Source organism: Ochotona princeps, chromosome 21 (assembly GCF_030435755.1).
Source record: "Ochotona princeps isolate mOchPri1 chromosome 21, mOchPri1.hap1, whole genome shotgun sequence".
Taxonomy (NCBI): Eukaryota; Metazoa; Chordata; class Mammalia; order Lagomorpha; family Ochotonidae; genus Ochotona; species Ochotona princeps.
In genome coordinates, this window is record NC_080852.1 from 42729458 (window position 1) to 42743950 (window position 14493).

At 46.1% G+C, this 14493-nt stretch overlaps 1 protein-coding gene across 2 annotated transcripts in view; it reads right to left on the reverse strand.

The window, feature by feature from the left end:
• Positions 1-14493, reverse strand: part of CHL1 (cell adhesion molecule L1 like) — a 117710-nt gene that overhangs the window by 9777 nt on the left and 93440 nt on the right. For both annotated transcript variants that reach the window (XM_058678960.1, XM_058678959.1), the window contains exons 14-23: positions 13551-13717; positions 11652-11817; positions 7908-8032; positions 7576-7677; positions 7240-7437; positions 5457-5527; positions 2125-2347; positions 897-1012; positions 577-781; positions 346-468 (exon numbers count right to left, since the gene is read on the reverse strand). In XM_058678960.1, coding sequence (XP_058534943.1) covers positions 346-468; positions 577-781; positions 897-1012; positions 2125-2347; positions 5457-5527; positions 7240-7437; positions 7576-7677; positions 7908-8032; positions 11652-11817; positions 13551-13717 — 1496 coding nt within the window. The remainder of the gene's footprint in view (positions 1-345; positions 469-576; positions 782-896; positions 1013-2124; positions 2348-5456; positions 5528-7239; positions 7438-7575; positions 7678-7907; positions 8033-11651; positions 11818-13550; positions 13718-14493) is intronic.

The following is a 14493-nucleotide window of genomic DNA, read 5'->3' on the forward strand; positions in this document are numbered from 1 at the left end:
TTGGACATTGAAATGGGCAAGACCTTTAGGGGTCAAATCTCAGACACAAGAAACAACAGAAAAAAATGGAAAACTGGGATTTCACTCAGTGAAGGAGCTTCTAACTTCTACACAAAAAGGGAAACAACTGGAGGAAGAATCAACCTACAGAATAGAAGAAAATATTTGTGAATTATACAGCTAATAAAGCATTAGTAATCAGAATAAGGAATCCAAACAACTACACAATAATATGCAAATAATTAAACAGATGATACAAGAAAGATTTAAGCAGTTATTTAAACAGATGTATTTCTCAAAGAAATACAGCATACACAGAATCGCCCTACCCAGCTTAACACTTACTGATTTGGTATTGTAATAGATAGCCAGTTAGGTTTCCATTTAATTTCTCAGGCAGGCCCCAGGATAAAGTGGCAGTATCTTTATCAACTTTGATGACTTTGAGAAAAGTTGGCTGCTCAGGTACTGGAAAACAAGTCCAAGAATAACAATCATAAGCTGCTAAATTCCTAAAAACAAAACAAAACAACAACAACAAAAAACAATCACTGTTAGGTCCCCTACCACTCTCACCTCCTTCCGGTGTCTGGAAGATGTAAGGTTCACTTTCTGGGCCAGCACCTTTGGAATTGTAGGCTAAGACTGTCAGGTGAAATTCACTAAAGGCATCCAGGGAAGGCAGCATCCCATGGTTCCTTTGTCCTGAAAATCGTAGCATCTTCACTTGTTTAGGAAACACTGTCCCATCCAACAGACTCCTTGCTTTCCACCAATTGATCTGCAATGAAACGTGAGCTGTTTAACACAGAACCTCGGTGTCAGGCTCTCACCAGGCACCTCGTTAGCTCAGCTTCCTCAGGGAAGACACTATTGCAACACCAACAAGAACCAACCTGATATCCCTTCAGATGTCCATGCACTCTGTCCTTGGGGATGCTTGACCAGGTCACTTTCACCAATGTGCTGTTGACAACATCCACCCCATGGATCACGGGGGCAGTGTCAGGATCTGTCAGGGACGGGACACTGATTAGCTGCCAATAACCACCAGTTGTGACCATTAGTGCTGCTTTCAAGGTGATTTTCTCAGTGTTCAGTCTGGGAATTGCCCTTCCATGAACTCCAAACCAAACAAAGAGAGTTCTTGTCACAGAGGAGCTTCTCGGCCCAACAGGTTCTAAGGGAAGATCATGTTCACCACACAGAGAAACAAGGAATGCTGATTCAGGCCAGTTTCAACAAGAATTCAGCAAGACATGCTGTGGACACCTTGCCTTTGGAAACAGTGGACTTCGCTAGTAACAAAGTGATGCTGGAATTTGATCAGTCAGCTCTCGGCAGCAGCAGCATCAATGGGGCACAGGTTCTGTGTTAGGCACTGTTGTAAGAACTTCACCTGACCTGGCTCACACAGCTCTTAGAATAGCCCTATATGGTGGGAACTGCTGCCTCTGTTGTATTCTACACGGGTGTTCACTGCAGGGGAATCAGTCAAGCACAGAGCAGTCAGGATCCACAGTCTGTGGGCCATAGGTTCTGGGAGTTTGTGTTGGAGCAGAAGGATAAGGAACCATTTCTTATTCTTGACCATCTATTTTTGGATCAAAATAATACTTGGGCATAGGAAAAACAAGAGCAACTCCCATCGGGACTGACACTGAATTAGTGCCCCTTTTCTTTTTCCAATGATTGGTTTGTGGCAATTATTATGTCACCAACACTTAAGGAATCTGGTGTATAATGCTAAGTATATGTCTCATTGGCCTTGAAAAGACTACCAACACACAGGCAAGACCAGGGACGGCAATAGGTGCCTGGACAAGTGAGGGTAAAAGACTATAGCCCTTGTGAGAGACATATTTTTTTAAATGAGTGCAGTGATGTCATCAGCCTTTTCACTTTTTATCAAAAAAATGATTTACTGAGAAACAAACAAAAAAAGTTGAAACTTGTGACACACTTCCTTCACCCCTGCACATTCACGAGCAATCCTGCGGTCCACCCTAGGGTGGAACCATGTGTTCAATTTCTTCTGCAGGCACATCCTCTGCACACAAGCAGGGTTTCAGACCCATCTGCTGACACAAATGCAGTGGATGTGAGCTCAGCTGTGTCACTTACAGTCCTCCCCTGAGTACAGGGTCACTGACGGAGGCTCCGGGCCAGAGCCAAGCTGATTGACGGCTTGGACACGCACATCGTAAGGTGCATAGACCATGGATGTCATCACCCGTAGTGTGTGGTTTGTGACGGTCTCTTCCTCCCACTCGGCAGAGGCACCCTGCGGCTTCCAGCTCACTCTGTATTCCAGCCCTGGTCCGTTCTGCTCCATGGGTTTCAAAGGCTAGAAGAGAAGTTGACATTCAGCCAATTTGGTCTCTGACATGCCGATGCAGAGTGGCCATTCCCCTCCAAGACCAATAATACATATTTTTAAATTAAACATGAAATAAAACCTTCCTGAGATTTTCCACATTGTTTTAAACTTGCATTCATGGGAAAAGTTCTTGTGACATGGATATAAATTCACTGGAGGCTTTAGTATTGTCCAAGGGAATTCAGCCCTCTCTGATCATTCTGTTTCCAGAAACCCCCACTAATCATAAACATCCACAAATATCAGCAGTCCAATCATATGCTCTTCTCTAGAAACAGAGTGAAATTTAGAAAGCTTACAGCACATTTTAAAATAAAGTTCTAAGGAAAACCTGCCAGTTCACTTGCACTGGCCTATTTTTTGGTGCTGGGACCCTGGAGAAACCAAACCCAGGGTTTGACTTTGAGAAATTGCCAGTAGAAACTCAGAAAATCTCCACCGAACCCAAGCGCATCTGGAAAATCAGAAGAAGAAGCCGAGCAGGCTGCAAAGCCACAGCAGAGTGGTCACAGGGCAGACTCCCCTGCTAGGGGCGCTCTCTGCCTGCAGGGGGTCTGACACCTGGGACGCGGTTAGCCAGATCTCTATGTCATTTCCAGGCAGTCTTAACACTTCCAGGGAGACCTGCAAACAAGCAGTGCTTTGTTTACCAATCAAGAATCAGACAGGTTGCCACACTGCTTTGACTCTGTTGTACTTTGTAATATCTTCACTGGTTCATATTTTAATTGACAATGATTACATATGTTGCTGTGCTCACCAAGGCTGTTTAAAAACAAACACACTGATGTACTCTAATCATCATAGGCATTCCCACACACAGTTCTTATGGAAAAAACACTTGAAATTTGCTCTGTAAACAATGCTGAAGAAGACAACACAGTGCCACCCAGTCACCTCACACATATTCCACTTAATTCTGCTATAGAATGCTTTAGCATAGGTGGATCTCCTTGTCCCTGAAACAGAATTAATCTACCTGAGTCCCTTAGAAGTCAGCCTGTGGTCATAGAACCGAGCAATGCTAGAAGCTCCTGATTTTTATTGGACTTTGAGTTTTTTCTTCTTTTGTTCAGCTGTTGAGCTCTGTGTGTGTGTGTGTTTTTGAAATTGGAAATCTTTTACTTTATTAAAAGATGCTAAATACTCACATAAATACACTTATGCTTAAGAGCACCAGAAACGAGTGTGAAGAAGCGCCCTGCCTGGATTCGTGTTCACAGATTATTGTTGGGCTTCAGTACTCAGAGGTGGGTGCAGCCAACCCACTCAACACGTGAAAACGGTGAGTTCCAGAAGGTAATGTAGCTAAAAGATCAACTCTGCCATCAAGCTAAAATCCCATGCGTTCAGTGCCAACAGACAGAACAAGGCACACTCAGAATTTCCCCACTTCTCCTTCATTATTCTGCAGAAGGGCATTACTTGGTGAGCCAGGCTCAGAAGGGGTCTGCTAATTCCCCCATGGTCTCTGTCCCTCCACTTGGGGGGATTCTGGGCATTTGATTCCTTATGACAAGCTGAGTTATGCAGAATAATACTGCATGAAAGAAAGAAAAAAAAGGTATCTGAATTCCCTGTGCCATGCTGGAGACTCTAGGCTCACTGGCACTTCAAAATCGCATGAACATGTTTGATGTCATTGTCAGTCCTGTTCCAATTCATGACAGCCGGTGCCAGTGGAGCAGGTAGGCTTCTCGGAGGGGCTGACCTACAGATACGAGATGTGACCTGCAGTCCACAACAGAAAACTTCAAAAACGTTATGGAAAACAGAATTAAAAGACACCTTTATTCCGGTGAAAACCTATGTCAAAATCTGTGCATGTTTTTGCATAATATTCATTTTCTGTGAACTTCCTGAAGACTCCGTCGAATGTTACTATCCTCTAATCCACTGTGTTATTGACCTACCGAAATCTCTAAAAGAAGGAACGGTTAACATATCCCAGACAATGAGGAGTCACATGACAATGCAGTTGTAATAATTTTTATACATTGCTTTCTCAAATTTTCTACAATGAAATGAAAATAAGACTTAGTGTTAATATGAAAACTAACTGAACAATTTGTAAACATGTGATTATGTAAATAAGTACAAGATCACTATATGAAGGGGAAGGTAAATCAAAGCGAATACATTGGAAAATTCTTGCAAGTCTATCCTGGCGCCAAGTAAGGATAGTAAATCAGCTGTACTCCAGGAAGCATAAAATGTCGATATTTATACACAGCAGCAGACACTGTGTAAGAGGCTGACTGTGAATCCAAACCACGATTGCAGCCACAGTTCTCCCTTGTAGCACAAGAATCTTGGACGTGACCCTAACATAGCTAACGTCTTCTGAGCAAATATGAATTCTGCAACAAATTTTCAGAATAAAATCATTTGACAGAGATGAGTACAGGAGAAAGTGAAGCAGAGACACCAAAGTCACAGGTGTTTACAACCTGGGCCTTCAAGAGGCATATCGCCCAGCGTCGCATCTGATCTAGAACAGCGAGTGAGACACAGAATATGACTGCATGGGTGACCTAGAACATGGCACAAGATGTGCATCACCCCAGGCCATGCCACATCTGAAGTAAGGCCAACACAGGTCACCCAATGTCACACCTGATTCAGACCAGGACCTGGGGATGCTTTCTCAACCAGACTGTGTTCAAGATAAGACACGAGTCTGCCAAGGACTTCTGCAACAGCACGTGTGCTGGACGCTCTTTTGGGGCCATCCTTGCATCACACTTAGAGAAAAGTGTTCAATAGTGTCTGCTTGTGAGAGCCTATGGTATATTGGTAATAGAAACATTGGTAGAAATATTAGGAATCTGCAGCATTTGATAACTAATCTAAATCAGCTATTGCAGTATAAACTCTATTTCACAACTTGTTCTTCTGACAGAGGTTGTTAAAATACACACTGATGATAACACAAGTTGAATTCATTCACAAGCACAATTTCCTGTTATTAAAGAAAATATTGATCCATCATTGTACTTAGATGCAGATCTAAAGGAAAGAAAAAGAAACAGAGGAACACACAGCACGTTCAGGGCACATGTGAACGGATACGCACCTCCCATTTTATGATCATTTCTTTGGGTTGAGAAGCATGGACCCTCACATTCTGAGGATTCTTGTCTGGAGCTAAAAAGTTGCAAGCATTAAAATAGTTTTCAATAGGTAAGTAAGGATACCTTATTACCTCCCAACAAAAACAGATTTAAAAAATTAATTGCATTTGTTAATTTTTACCTAGCTTATTTCCTAAGCAAACTTAAGGTAGCTCTTTAACATATACATTTTACTTTAACAAACAAAATGGTGTTCTTGCTCTAATATTATTCTCAGGGTAATATAATAAATATTCAGCAGATAACAAATAGCTTATTGTGTAATTATATGGCTTAAATTTAAACCTACTCTTTTATGTAAACACTACTACCTTAAAATCTGTCTCAATTTTAAACTTGTTTCACTTTTCCTATTATAAACATCTTTATAAAAGTATGTCATGAGTGTTTACCACTAGGAGAATCACAAAGTAGGAACCATCAATATCAACACTCAGGTTTCAGGGACATCGACGAGAGAGGAGCACCATGGGTGTTGCCGTGAGGGATACTCAGACAGGCCCGTGTCGCCGGGAGAAATAGACATGGGGCTGCAAGTTGAGCTTCACGTACACTAAAATCACACAGAAATCTGATTTATCTGACTTCGTTATTGCCTCAAAATCTTTTCTCAGTCTAAAAAGGGTAGTTATACCCTGGTGTATTTATGTCACATTTACTAAACACCATGGTATGGCCACATCAACGCCCAATATCAACCCCTAACACAACCTAGGCGTTATCATTCCTGAGATGAAAGAAAAAATCTTGGCAGTTTAGAGAAATACTTCCAAATGCAAAGAAAGCCGAAATACATAAAAACTGATACTGTTTAGAGTCACTGAAAAGCTGCCAAAGTGCCTATTTTGAGTCAAAGTTTTGCCTCAGAGTTGAGCCCTCAGGTCAGCTTTGTGGCACAGACACAGCCCTTCCATGTGAGTGTCAGTTTAGGTCTCAGCTGCTCCACTTCTGATCCATGTTCCTATTAATTTGCCCAACTGGGAAGACCCATATAGCTTTCCAGGCTTCTGGCTTTGGCCTGGTTCAGCTCTAGTCGTTACAGCTGGTACAGCCATTAGAGGAGTGAACCAAAAGATGGAAGATTGCTCCTTCTCTTCCAATCGCTGCGATCCTTGCCCTCTTATTCTGCTTTTCAAGTAAGTAAATAAATCCTTAAAAATAAACTTGACCCCTTAACTCTTTGTTTGGTTCAGAACTTACACTTTATGATTTCCTAGACATAGTATTTAGCCGCCACAAAATCCAGATGCTTTCTCCTATGCCCTCCCAATTTCCCGCTCTCTATCAAGCATGTACAGGTGACTCTGAGTTTGTGTGTGGGGCGGTGGGGGGCGTCAGTTTGCAGATACGTTCAGCTATCTGCAGACATCTAAAGCCTGGCATGGAGCAGGTATTTGGATGAATGGTTAGAATGCCCACATTCTGCATAAGAATCCCTTGGGTTTCACTCCTGGCTTCAGCTCCACACTCCAACTTCAGTCTGCAGCTTCCCAGTAGGCAGTAGGTGATAGTTCAAGTGCCTGGGACCAGTGGGAGACCTGGGTCAGGTTCCCAGCTCTAGCTGCCACAGGCATCTGGAACTGAACCAGCAGACAGAGCACATTCACCCTATATCTCTCAAGCTAACCAATAACAAAAGCGATAGCAACTCCTACCTGTTCTGCCATTATTCCTCCCTGACATGCCCAAAGATGGGGCCACCCACACATCTGTTAGATCACTTACCTGCAGGTGGGGTCTCATGATGATCTGAAGGCTGGCTCGGCTGGCTTCGCCCCACTTCGTTCACAGCTATGACCCTGAACTGGTATCTCACATATGGAGCCAGAGCCAGCATCACCGCTGTGTCCCTTCCTGGGACTCTGGCCAGCTCCTCCCATCGGCCTGGTTCTTCTTTGTTTCCTTCAAACTCTATAATGAACTCTGGCAGAGAAGAAGAAAGGAGCATTAGAAGGGGCTGCGATTTACCTGCATCAAAACTCAAGATGATGCTCTCAGACACATGATCCACCAGGCACGGCAGAAAAACAGTCTACCAGTAATGACACCAAGTCCACCTACCACTGATATTGCTATTGTGGTTGTCTCCGGCGTCCCATGTCAGCTGGACACTCCTGTTCCGCCTGTCAGACAAGTGAAGGTTTTCTGGCGGATCTGGGACATCTGATTAATAATGGAAGACATAGGTAAGGAACATGCAAGTTACTACAGTTGTCTGCCCAAATCCCACATCCAGACACATTGGGAAATGAAGGGTTGACCATTCATGTGAGAACAGCAGAAAGCATTTCAAAGTGGGGTTTCCTTTCCAGAGAAAGAATCCAAGGGAGTGGTGTACGTACCAAGGACCAGGCAGGTTCAGTCAGCAGTGAAGAGATTCCCTGCACACTCACCCAGTACGGTGACTTGCGTCTCATCCACAGTGCTGTCTAGAGCAGTGTGAGCGAAGCAGGAGTAAACCCCTTGGTCTTCTGACGTGACATTAGATATGGTCAGGTTAGCTCCATCAATAATGATCCTACCAGAAAACAGGATTAATCTACACTAAGGATAAAAACAAGAGGAGCAAGGGGATCCATTCTTTTCCACCAGGAAAAGACTCAGAGAAGATCGCAGTTTCACAAAATGTACATTGCATCATGGGACACCCAGGTGACAATGGGAGATAAACAACTCTGCAACACACATTACACTAAGAGAGAAACCCACCTTTCAGGCATGCGCCATTAACAAGATCACTAGGTTGGGGTGCATGGTTATCAATGGACATATAAGCTTCCTGGGGAGCTTGTGAGGGCTGTCCTGCAGAGCCTGAGCAGCTCCAGGCAATTCCCCAGGTTTTGGAGGTCCCTCCCAGGCCAGCCAAGTCTTTCCACCATGGCTGACTCTGACTCTTTTTGTTTTGTTTTTGATGAAGTTTACATAGTTGATTAGGGTGGGAAGGGTCAGGCATTATGTGAAAGTGGGTAAGACCACTATTTCCACACCTTTCTTATCTACTTCCTATATCTGGGGCTTGGGGAGAGACTAGGGGAGAAGCTACACCCAGCCTCCCAACATCTCAATAGCCAGGGGTGGGGAACAGCCACCTGTTGCCATCCCAGGCTGACCCTGACTCTCCAACTCCCAAGCACAAGGCATGTTGAGGTCCGATGTGGTTTATCTGAGCAGCAGACACTTGCCTAAGTTTCTTCGTGCAAAGCATTTCAACTACCTTCTTCTTATTCGTTCTGATTTTGCCAGTTTGTAACCAGGACTACTACCTGAAAATTCCCTCTTTGTAAATTGCCACCTTAACTCTGTACTTACATTTTATCACAATAATTACTCAAGAAGTCTAAGCTCTGTTACACTTAAAATTCAAAGTGGTGGCAATTTAGCTGAGGTAATTTAAATAGTGCCATCCTTGTAGACAAGTAGGCAGACTCAGAAAATTGAGATTTCCAACGTAAAATTCATAAGCTTCTGAGAAGTCTCAATTATGGAAAGCTACTTCATATTGTAGTAAAAGCGGGCACAGCCTGCCTACCCACTGTTGACAACATATCTCTTATTTCTACAGCAATAAGCAAATAGCTTGCCAGCAAATTCACCCTGGTATTACTAATCCTAGACATGAATGAGTCCCCCAGTTTCTGCTGCTTGCTGCCCCCTTGGCACAGATTGGAACTTTGCACTCCCCAGCAGTTTCTGGAATGATTGAGGACCTAGGCAAAGGCCTGCAACCTGCATGGCAGAAAGCAGCTCTTTGAGGATAGCCCCGCAGCTGGACTCTCACCAAGATTCGTGCACAAGCCCCAAAGGCATCTTTGCAGTGACCCTCCCGTGCGTGAAGCTCTTCTCAGGCTTAAGCTGAACCCCAGGTGCTTCAGATCTGTCAAGTGACTGTGGTGAATGCAGGGAGCTCAGAACATTCCAGGCCATAGCATCAGTACAAGTTCTAAACCAGAACATGCAACTGGGATGCAGCCACTGAGGGAAGTCCAGCAGCCTGAAACAACAGTTGCGCATCTCTCCCCTGTGCTACACAACCTTCACAGTCAAGGGCCTCCTGCTACAGGATCTTCTCCTAGCAGCTTCCCAGTCTGTTCCTTGTCTTGTCCTTGTTCAATCCCTTCACCTGAGAAGTCAGTGGAATCACCCTAACCCTTGTACACTTTCATGGGCACCACCCCGCCAGCCAGCCGTTCCACATCAGTTTGCATTGTCTGGCGCTGCTCCATTCCCCTGGGCAGGATGCCAAAACTGGGCTCCTTGGAGATCTGGGCTCAAGGCTCAGCTCCATGGATTACTACTCAAATTCCTATGACAAATCACGCTCCTGGTTCACCTTACTTGGGTGTAACACCAGTTATTGAGGTAAAGCTCAGAGTGGCTGGCAGGTGGCACCTGCCCAAAGGCTGTTATTGATAACAGTCATCAAATCCATTCCTTTGTTTCTGACCTATCACAAATCTTGTTCTGTACCATGATGTTCTGATACCTCAGCTCCCATCTCTCCTGCCTCTGCTTGGAGAAATTATCTAGATTCCTGATTCTTAGTTCAGACCCTCACCCACCCACCATTCACCTGCTGGAGCCACAGATAGAAGCCCCTGGCCTGTGCTGCTCCCACTAAGCTCAGCAGACCCCCTGTGATCTCGGCCCGGCCCCATCTTCATGCCTGCTCTGCCAGCCATCAGGGTCCAGTTGCAGTCCCTCCTGACTTTCCCCATTCCTAAGTCCCTTTTGAGGTAGGGTCTCTGTCTGCACCCCATGGAAAAGTAGAGCAAGGGGTCTGTCATTTGTTTCGTTCACTCCACCCCCGCACCTGCAGAAGCTGCATGTATACCTACCTCAGAGACACATATGCACAGTGCACCTCCACACATGAACATGCACACATGTGCACACCTATCCCACACATCCACACACCAGATGCAAGTGCACAACATGCACACAGATATGTACACCAGTGCCCCAGAGGCCAACCCAGTGGCAGAAGTGAGTGCCATCCCCGAGAATGCACGTGGAGCAGATCACAACCTGGAGACAGACCTGCAGCTGGCATTTGAATGTGTGTAGTCTGTTAACTCACACTAACAGACTGATGAAAGCATCTTTCCAACTTCATCATCACATGACACCACAGGAGGCACATGGAAGCACAGATACCGGGCAGCACATCTGAGTGTTGCACCCAGTGAGTGCTGGAGCAGGGTCTGTGCTCTGGACTGAGACACAGAACCCAACTGCTGGGGGATTTGGCCCAGTGTTAATCCGTGCGTGGCAGCAATGTGGACAGGGACCCCTTCCCTCCTGGGGGCCTTAGTGCCTGCTTCTATTTCTTCCGCATGCTCCAGATTCTCTACAGAGGTCAGGAATATTATGTTCACTGCATCCATATGTAGGGATTCAACCAATGGGTGACCAAAAATACTCAAAAACTAAAGGCCTCAAAAACTAAACTCAGCACCTGCAGGCTTCAGTCATCATTCACTGCCAGTACAGTGGAACAGCAGCCTACACAGCTGTCACATACAGGAGATTCCCTCAAGCTCAGGGAATGTCTGCACAGACTCTTTGCAGACACCACTGTCGCTAAGGGGCTGGACACCCGTGGACTCTGGTATGGGCAGGGGGCCCCAAGCACAGTCCCCTCAAACACCGATGGACACAGACCTTATGCTTGCAAGAGCAGAGAGTCTCAGGCATGACTCAGGGTCAGCAAATGAGACAGACTCACGTGAGATTGGGAGGTGAAGAGAAGCAGACAGCATTGTCCTTGGGCTGTGTGAGCAGCCTGGGCAGGGCTGGTCACATGTGAGGAGGCCACGAGGACTGTGGCAGTTTCCAGATGCCCAAACTGAGACCACATGCTCTAGGACTCACAGGAGTGAGGAGCCCCCAAGCCCAAGTTCCCGGCCTTCCCAAGACTTTTGTAAGTGCTCCAACCCATGGGCTGAGCTGGTTTCATGCATCTGGGGTGGTTTCTGCACCAAGCGGTGACACATGACACAGGTGCATGGAGAACCAGCAGGAGCAGCAGCAGCGGATACATGCATGCATTGAAAAGCAGTGCAGATGCTTTCAGCATGTTTTCAGTTGTGAGATGTTAGATCCAGCAGACCCTGTGATGTGAATCAGGGATTACCCACCTTCCATCCTCTGTACCATTCACCTCAAAGGCCTCGCCATCTTTGCCCCAGGACAGCTTCAAGCTAGGCTTCAGCCGGGAGTCACAGCTGCTCTCACAGTGAAGCTCCAGAACGTGCGATCTGGGGACTCGGGGATCCTTTGGGGAGACGCTCAGCTTTGTGGCACCTGTTTTCAACAGATAGTACTCAGAGCTGTAAATGCTGGGGTCAGACAGTGGTCCCCTGCATGCAGTAACTATCTGTCACCAGGACAGGGGGACTCAGGAAGGGGACCCATGATGGGGCCAGGCCTATGCACAGGGGGTGCTCAGTGCCAGAGGGTACATTTCTTGTGGCATGAGTTGCCAGAGCCCAAGCCATGCATGCTGGCCTCCAATCCCACTGCCAGCTCTCATGTTCGCTGTCTAGGTGATTTTCAAGGAACCGAGTAAAAACCAAGCATGTCACCAAGATGGAGTTTCAGTGGCACAAGCATGAAAGCTGGAGAAATCCGTACACTGAATTAGTTTTAAAGGGATTCTTAAAATCCCACACTTGATTCTAAATTTTAAGTTAGAAATTTGTTCCGTAACAAGAGATCGTTCAATGAACACTCTATTCACCAGGACTCCACCGAGAAGTTCGCAATCATTGCGAACTTTATATAATGACAGCAGATCCTCAGCTATGGATATCCCCACCTGAAGAGGGGGTGGAGCCAAAACAAAACTGAGAGAGGTTTCCTAACTGTGGGGCAGACCAAGCTCACACTTCTCATTCCTGCAGCTCAGCTTCTGACTCAACTCCATCCTCACACTTGGTCTTTGTACACTGAAATCCTGCCCTTGGCCCTCCACTAGTGGGAATTCCATGTATTCCTCACAAACATGGCACACACTGGTGGTGCTGATGCTCATGGGCTTGCCACCTCCCTGCCTGTGGCCGGCGGTCCACCCTGCTGTGCCCCGTGCTGGACATCAGGAAATGGGGTCTCATTGCCATTTCAGGCTTCCTTCTTTATGACAATGACCATGGCTGCACTGCTCAGCTTTAATATCAGTTTGCAGCTTAAAATATAAAAACAGAAGCAACCCTCACAACTGTTGTGGGTGATTCTGGAAAGTGCAATTTCCCCTACTGCCACTGCAGGTCACTTCTGTTCCTGGGGCTTCCTGAAAGGATTTGCTCAGAGATTTCCAAGTCAAAATATCAATGAAACCCAACAGACTGATAGTACTCCCCAGGACTCTATGCTGAAGAAAGAGTACAAAGCCACCTATGGGTGGAGCTGTGGTGCAGCGGGTTAAGCCAGCCTCCCACGCAGTGGTGTCTGGTTCCACTACCGGCTCCCCTGCTTGCAATTTAAGCATCCTGGGAGGCAGCAGGTGATCGTCCAGGTGATCGGGTCATTCCTAACCACAAGGGACACCAAAATGGAGGTCCAGGTTTCAGCTTGGCCCAACTCTAGCCTTCTCTGTCACCCTGTTTTTCAAATAAAAAGTAAATACACAAAATGACCTATTTTAAAAAGCAGCTTAAAAAACAACAAAACCAGCCCAGATCTGCCATGCCTGGTCTTTATAAAACTGAGCTTTTATGAATTTTTGAAGTTTTTATCTCAGAGTCCATTATGGATAACCTCCAATTGGCTACTGAAATGAAATGCAGTTACAGAAATGCACCCAGGCAAGGAATTTGTGAATGTTTTAAAAGCCACTAGATGACATACAGCTCCCTCTTAACTCTGTGTACAGCAGTCGATGTCTCATTTCCTGCTTGCTGTGGTCTTTCAGATGAAACAAAGCTTAGGTGTTCAGAACAGTCTAAAGAAACTTAACAGGGACTCAGACTGAAATTGTGTATTTTTGCTCGGTAAAATGACATTATACAGAAGCCAACGTGAAAATGAAATAGAAATACTTCTGATATCCAAAGTGGCTGTGACTGCAGTCTTTCCTACAGCATTTTCCACCCAACAGGAATAGGCCCCGGCGTCATCTTCAGTGGCATCATGGATCTCCAACGTGCCATTTGTGTGTACATGGTACCGCCCACCCTCTAGGGGGCTGGCTTCTTCCACCTTCTGCCTGTGGACACAGGAAAATAGGGGTGCGAGTGAGGGGTTCCTGCAGCACACAGGAACAGGTCTTCTGATCCTTGGGCTGATGGCTTCCCAGTAGCCTAGAAGACCTCACACGATGCTGCCCAGGGGTTGATGTTCTCCCAGTGTGGTTATGAGTCTCAACTGCCCACTTAGACTGTGCCTGCAGAGCTGAGCCCCCTCATGTTCAGAGGGCTCCCACAGCCATCACCCTTCTGCATCAGAACTTAATACATGCTCTCTGGCTTCCTGAGTACCAGCTTTAGCTGAGCACTGCTCCAGGGTTCTGCCGGAAGCCATCAGACAATGAACTTCCCAACCACCTGCTGCCCTGGGTGATCATTCAGAAATGGTAGAGGCTGGGGGACCCTGCAATCCCAACACAGCACCCTCTCAAGCCCTGGGTACTTTCCCAACCCTTATCCACATCCTAGGTATCTGCTGGTCCGACTGACTTTATGTGTCTGCCAGTGACTGCCAGAGCTAGCAGCATTGTGGGGGACTGTGTCCACACAAAATCCCTCAGGGCAGGAGTGGGCTGAGAGTGGGATTATTGGAGGTGCATATTTAAGGAGAGGCTGGAATAAAAATAAACCCCATTCTAAAATTTAAAAATCAGAAAGAACATGGAAAGGAGGCAGTGTGCAAAGCAACAACAGTACAAGTATGGATGGGATCCAGCCCTGCACCTGAGTGGCCTTGCAAGAGTGACGTCAAGGTTATTGTAGGGCAGAACCAGGCTTTCCAGTAAGGTAAATCCAG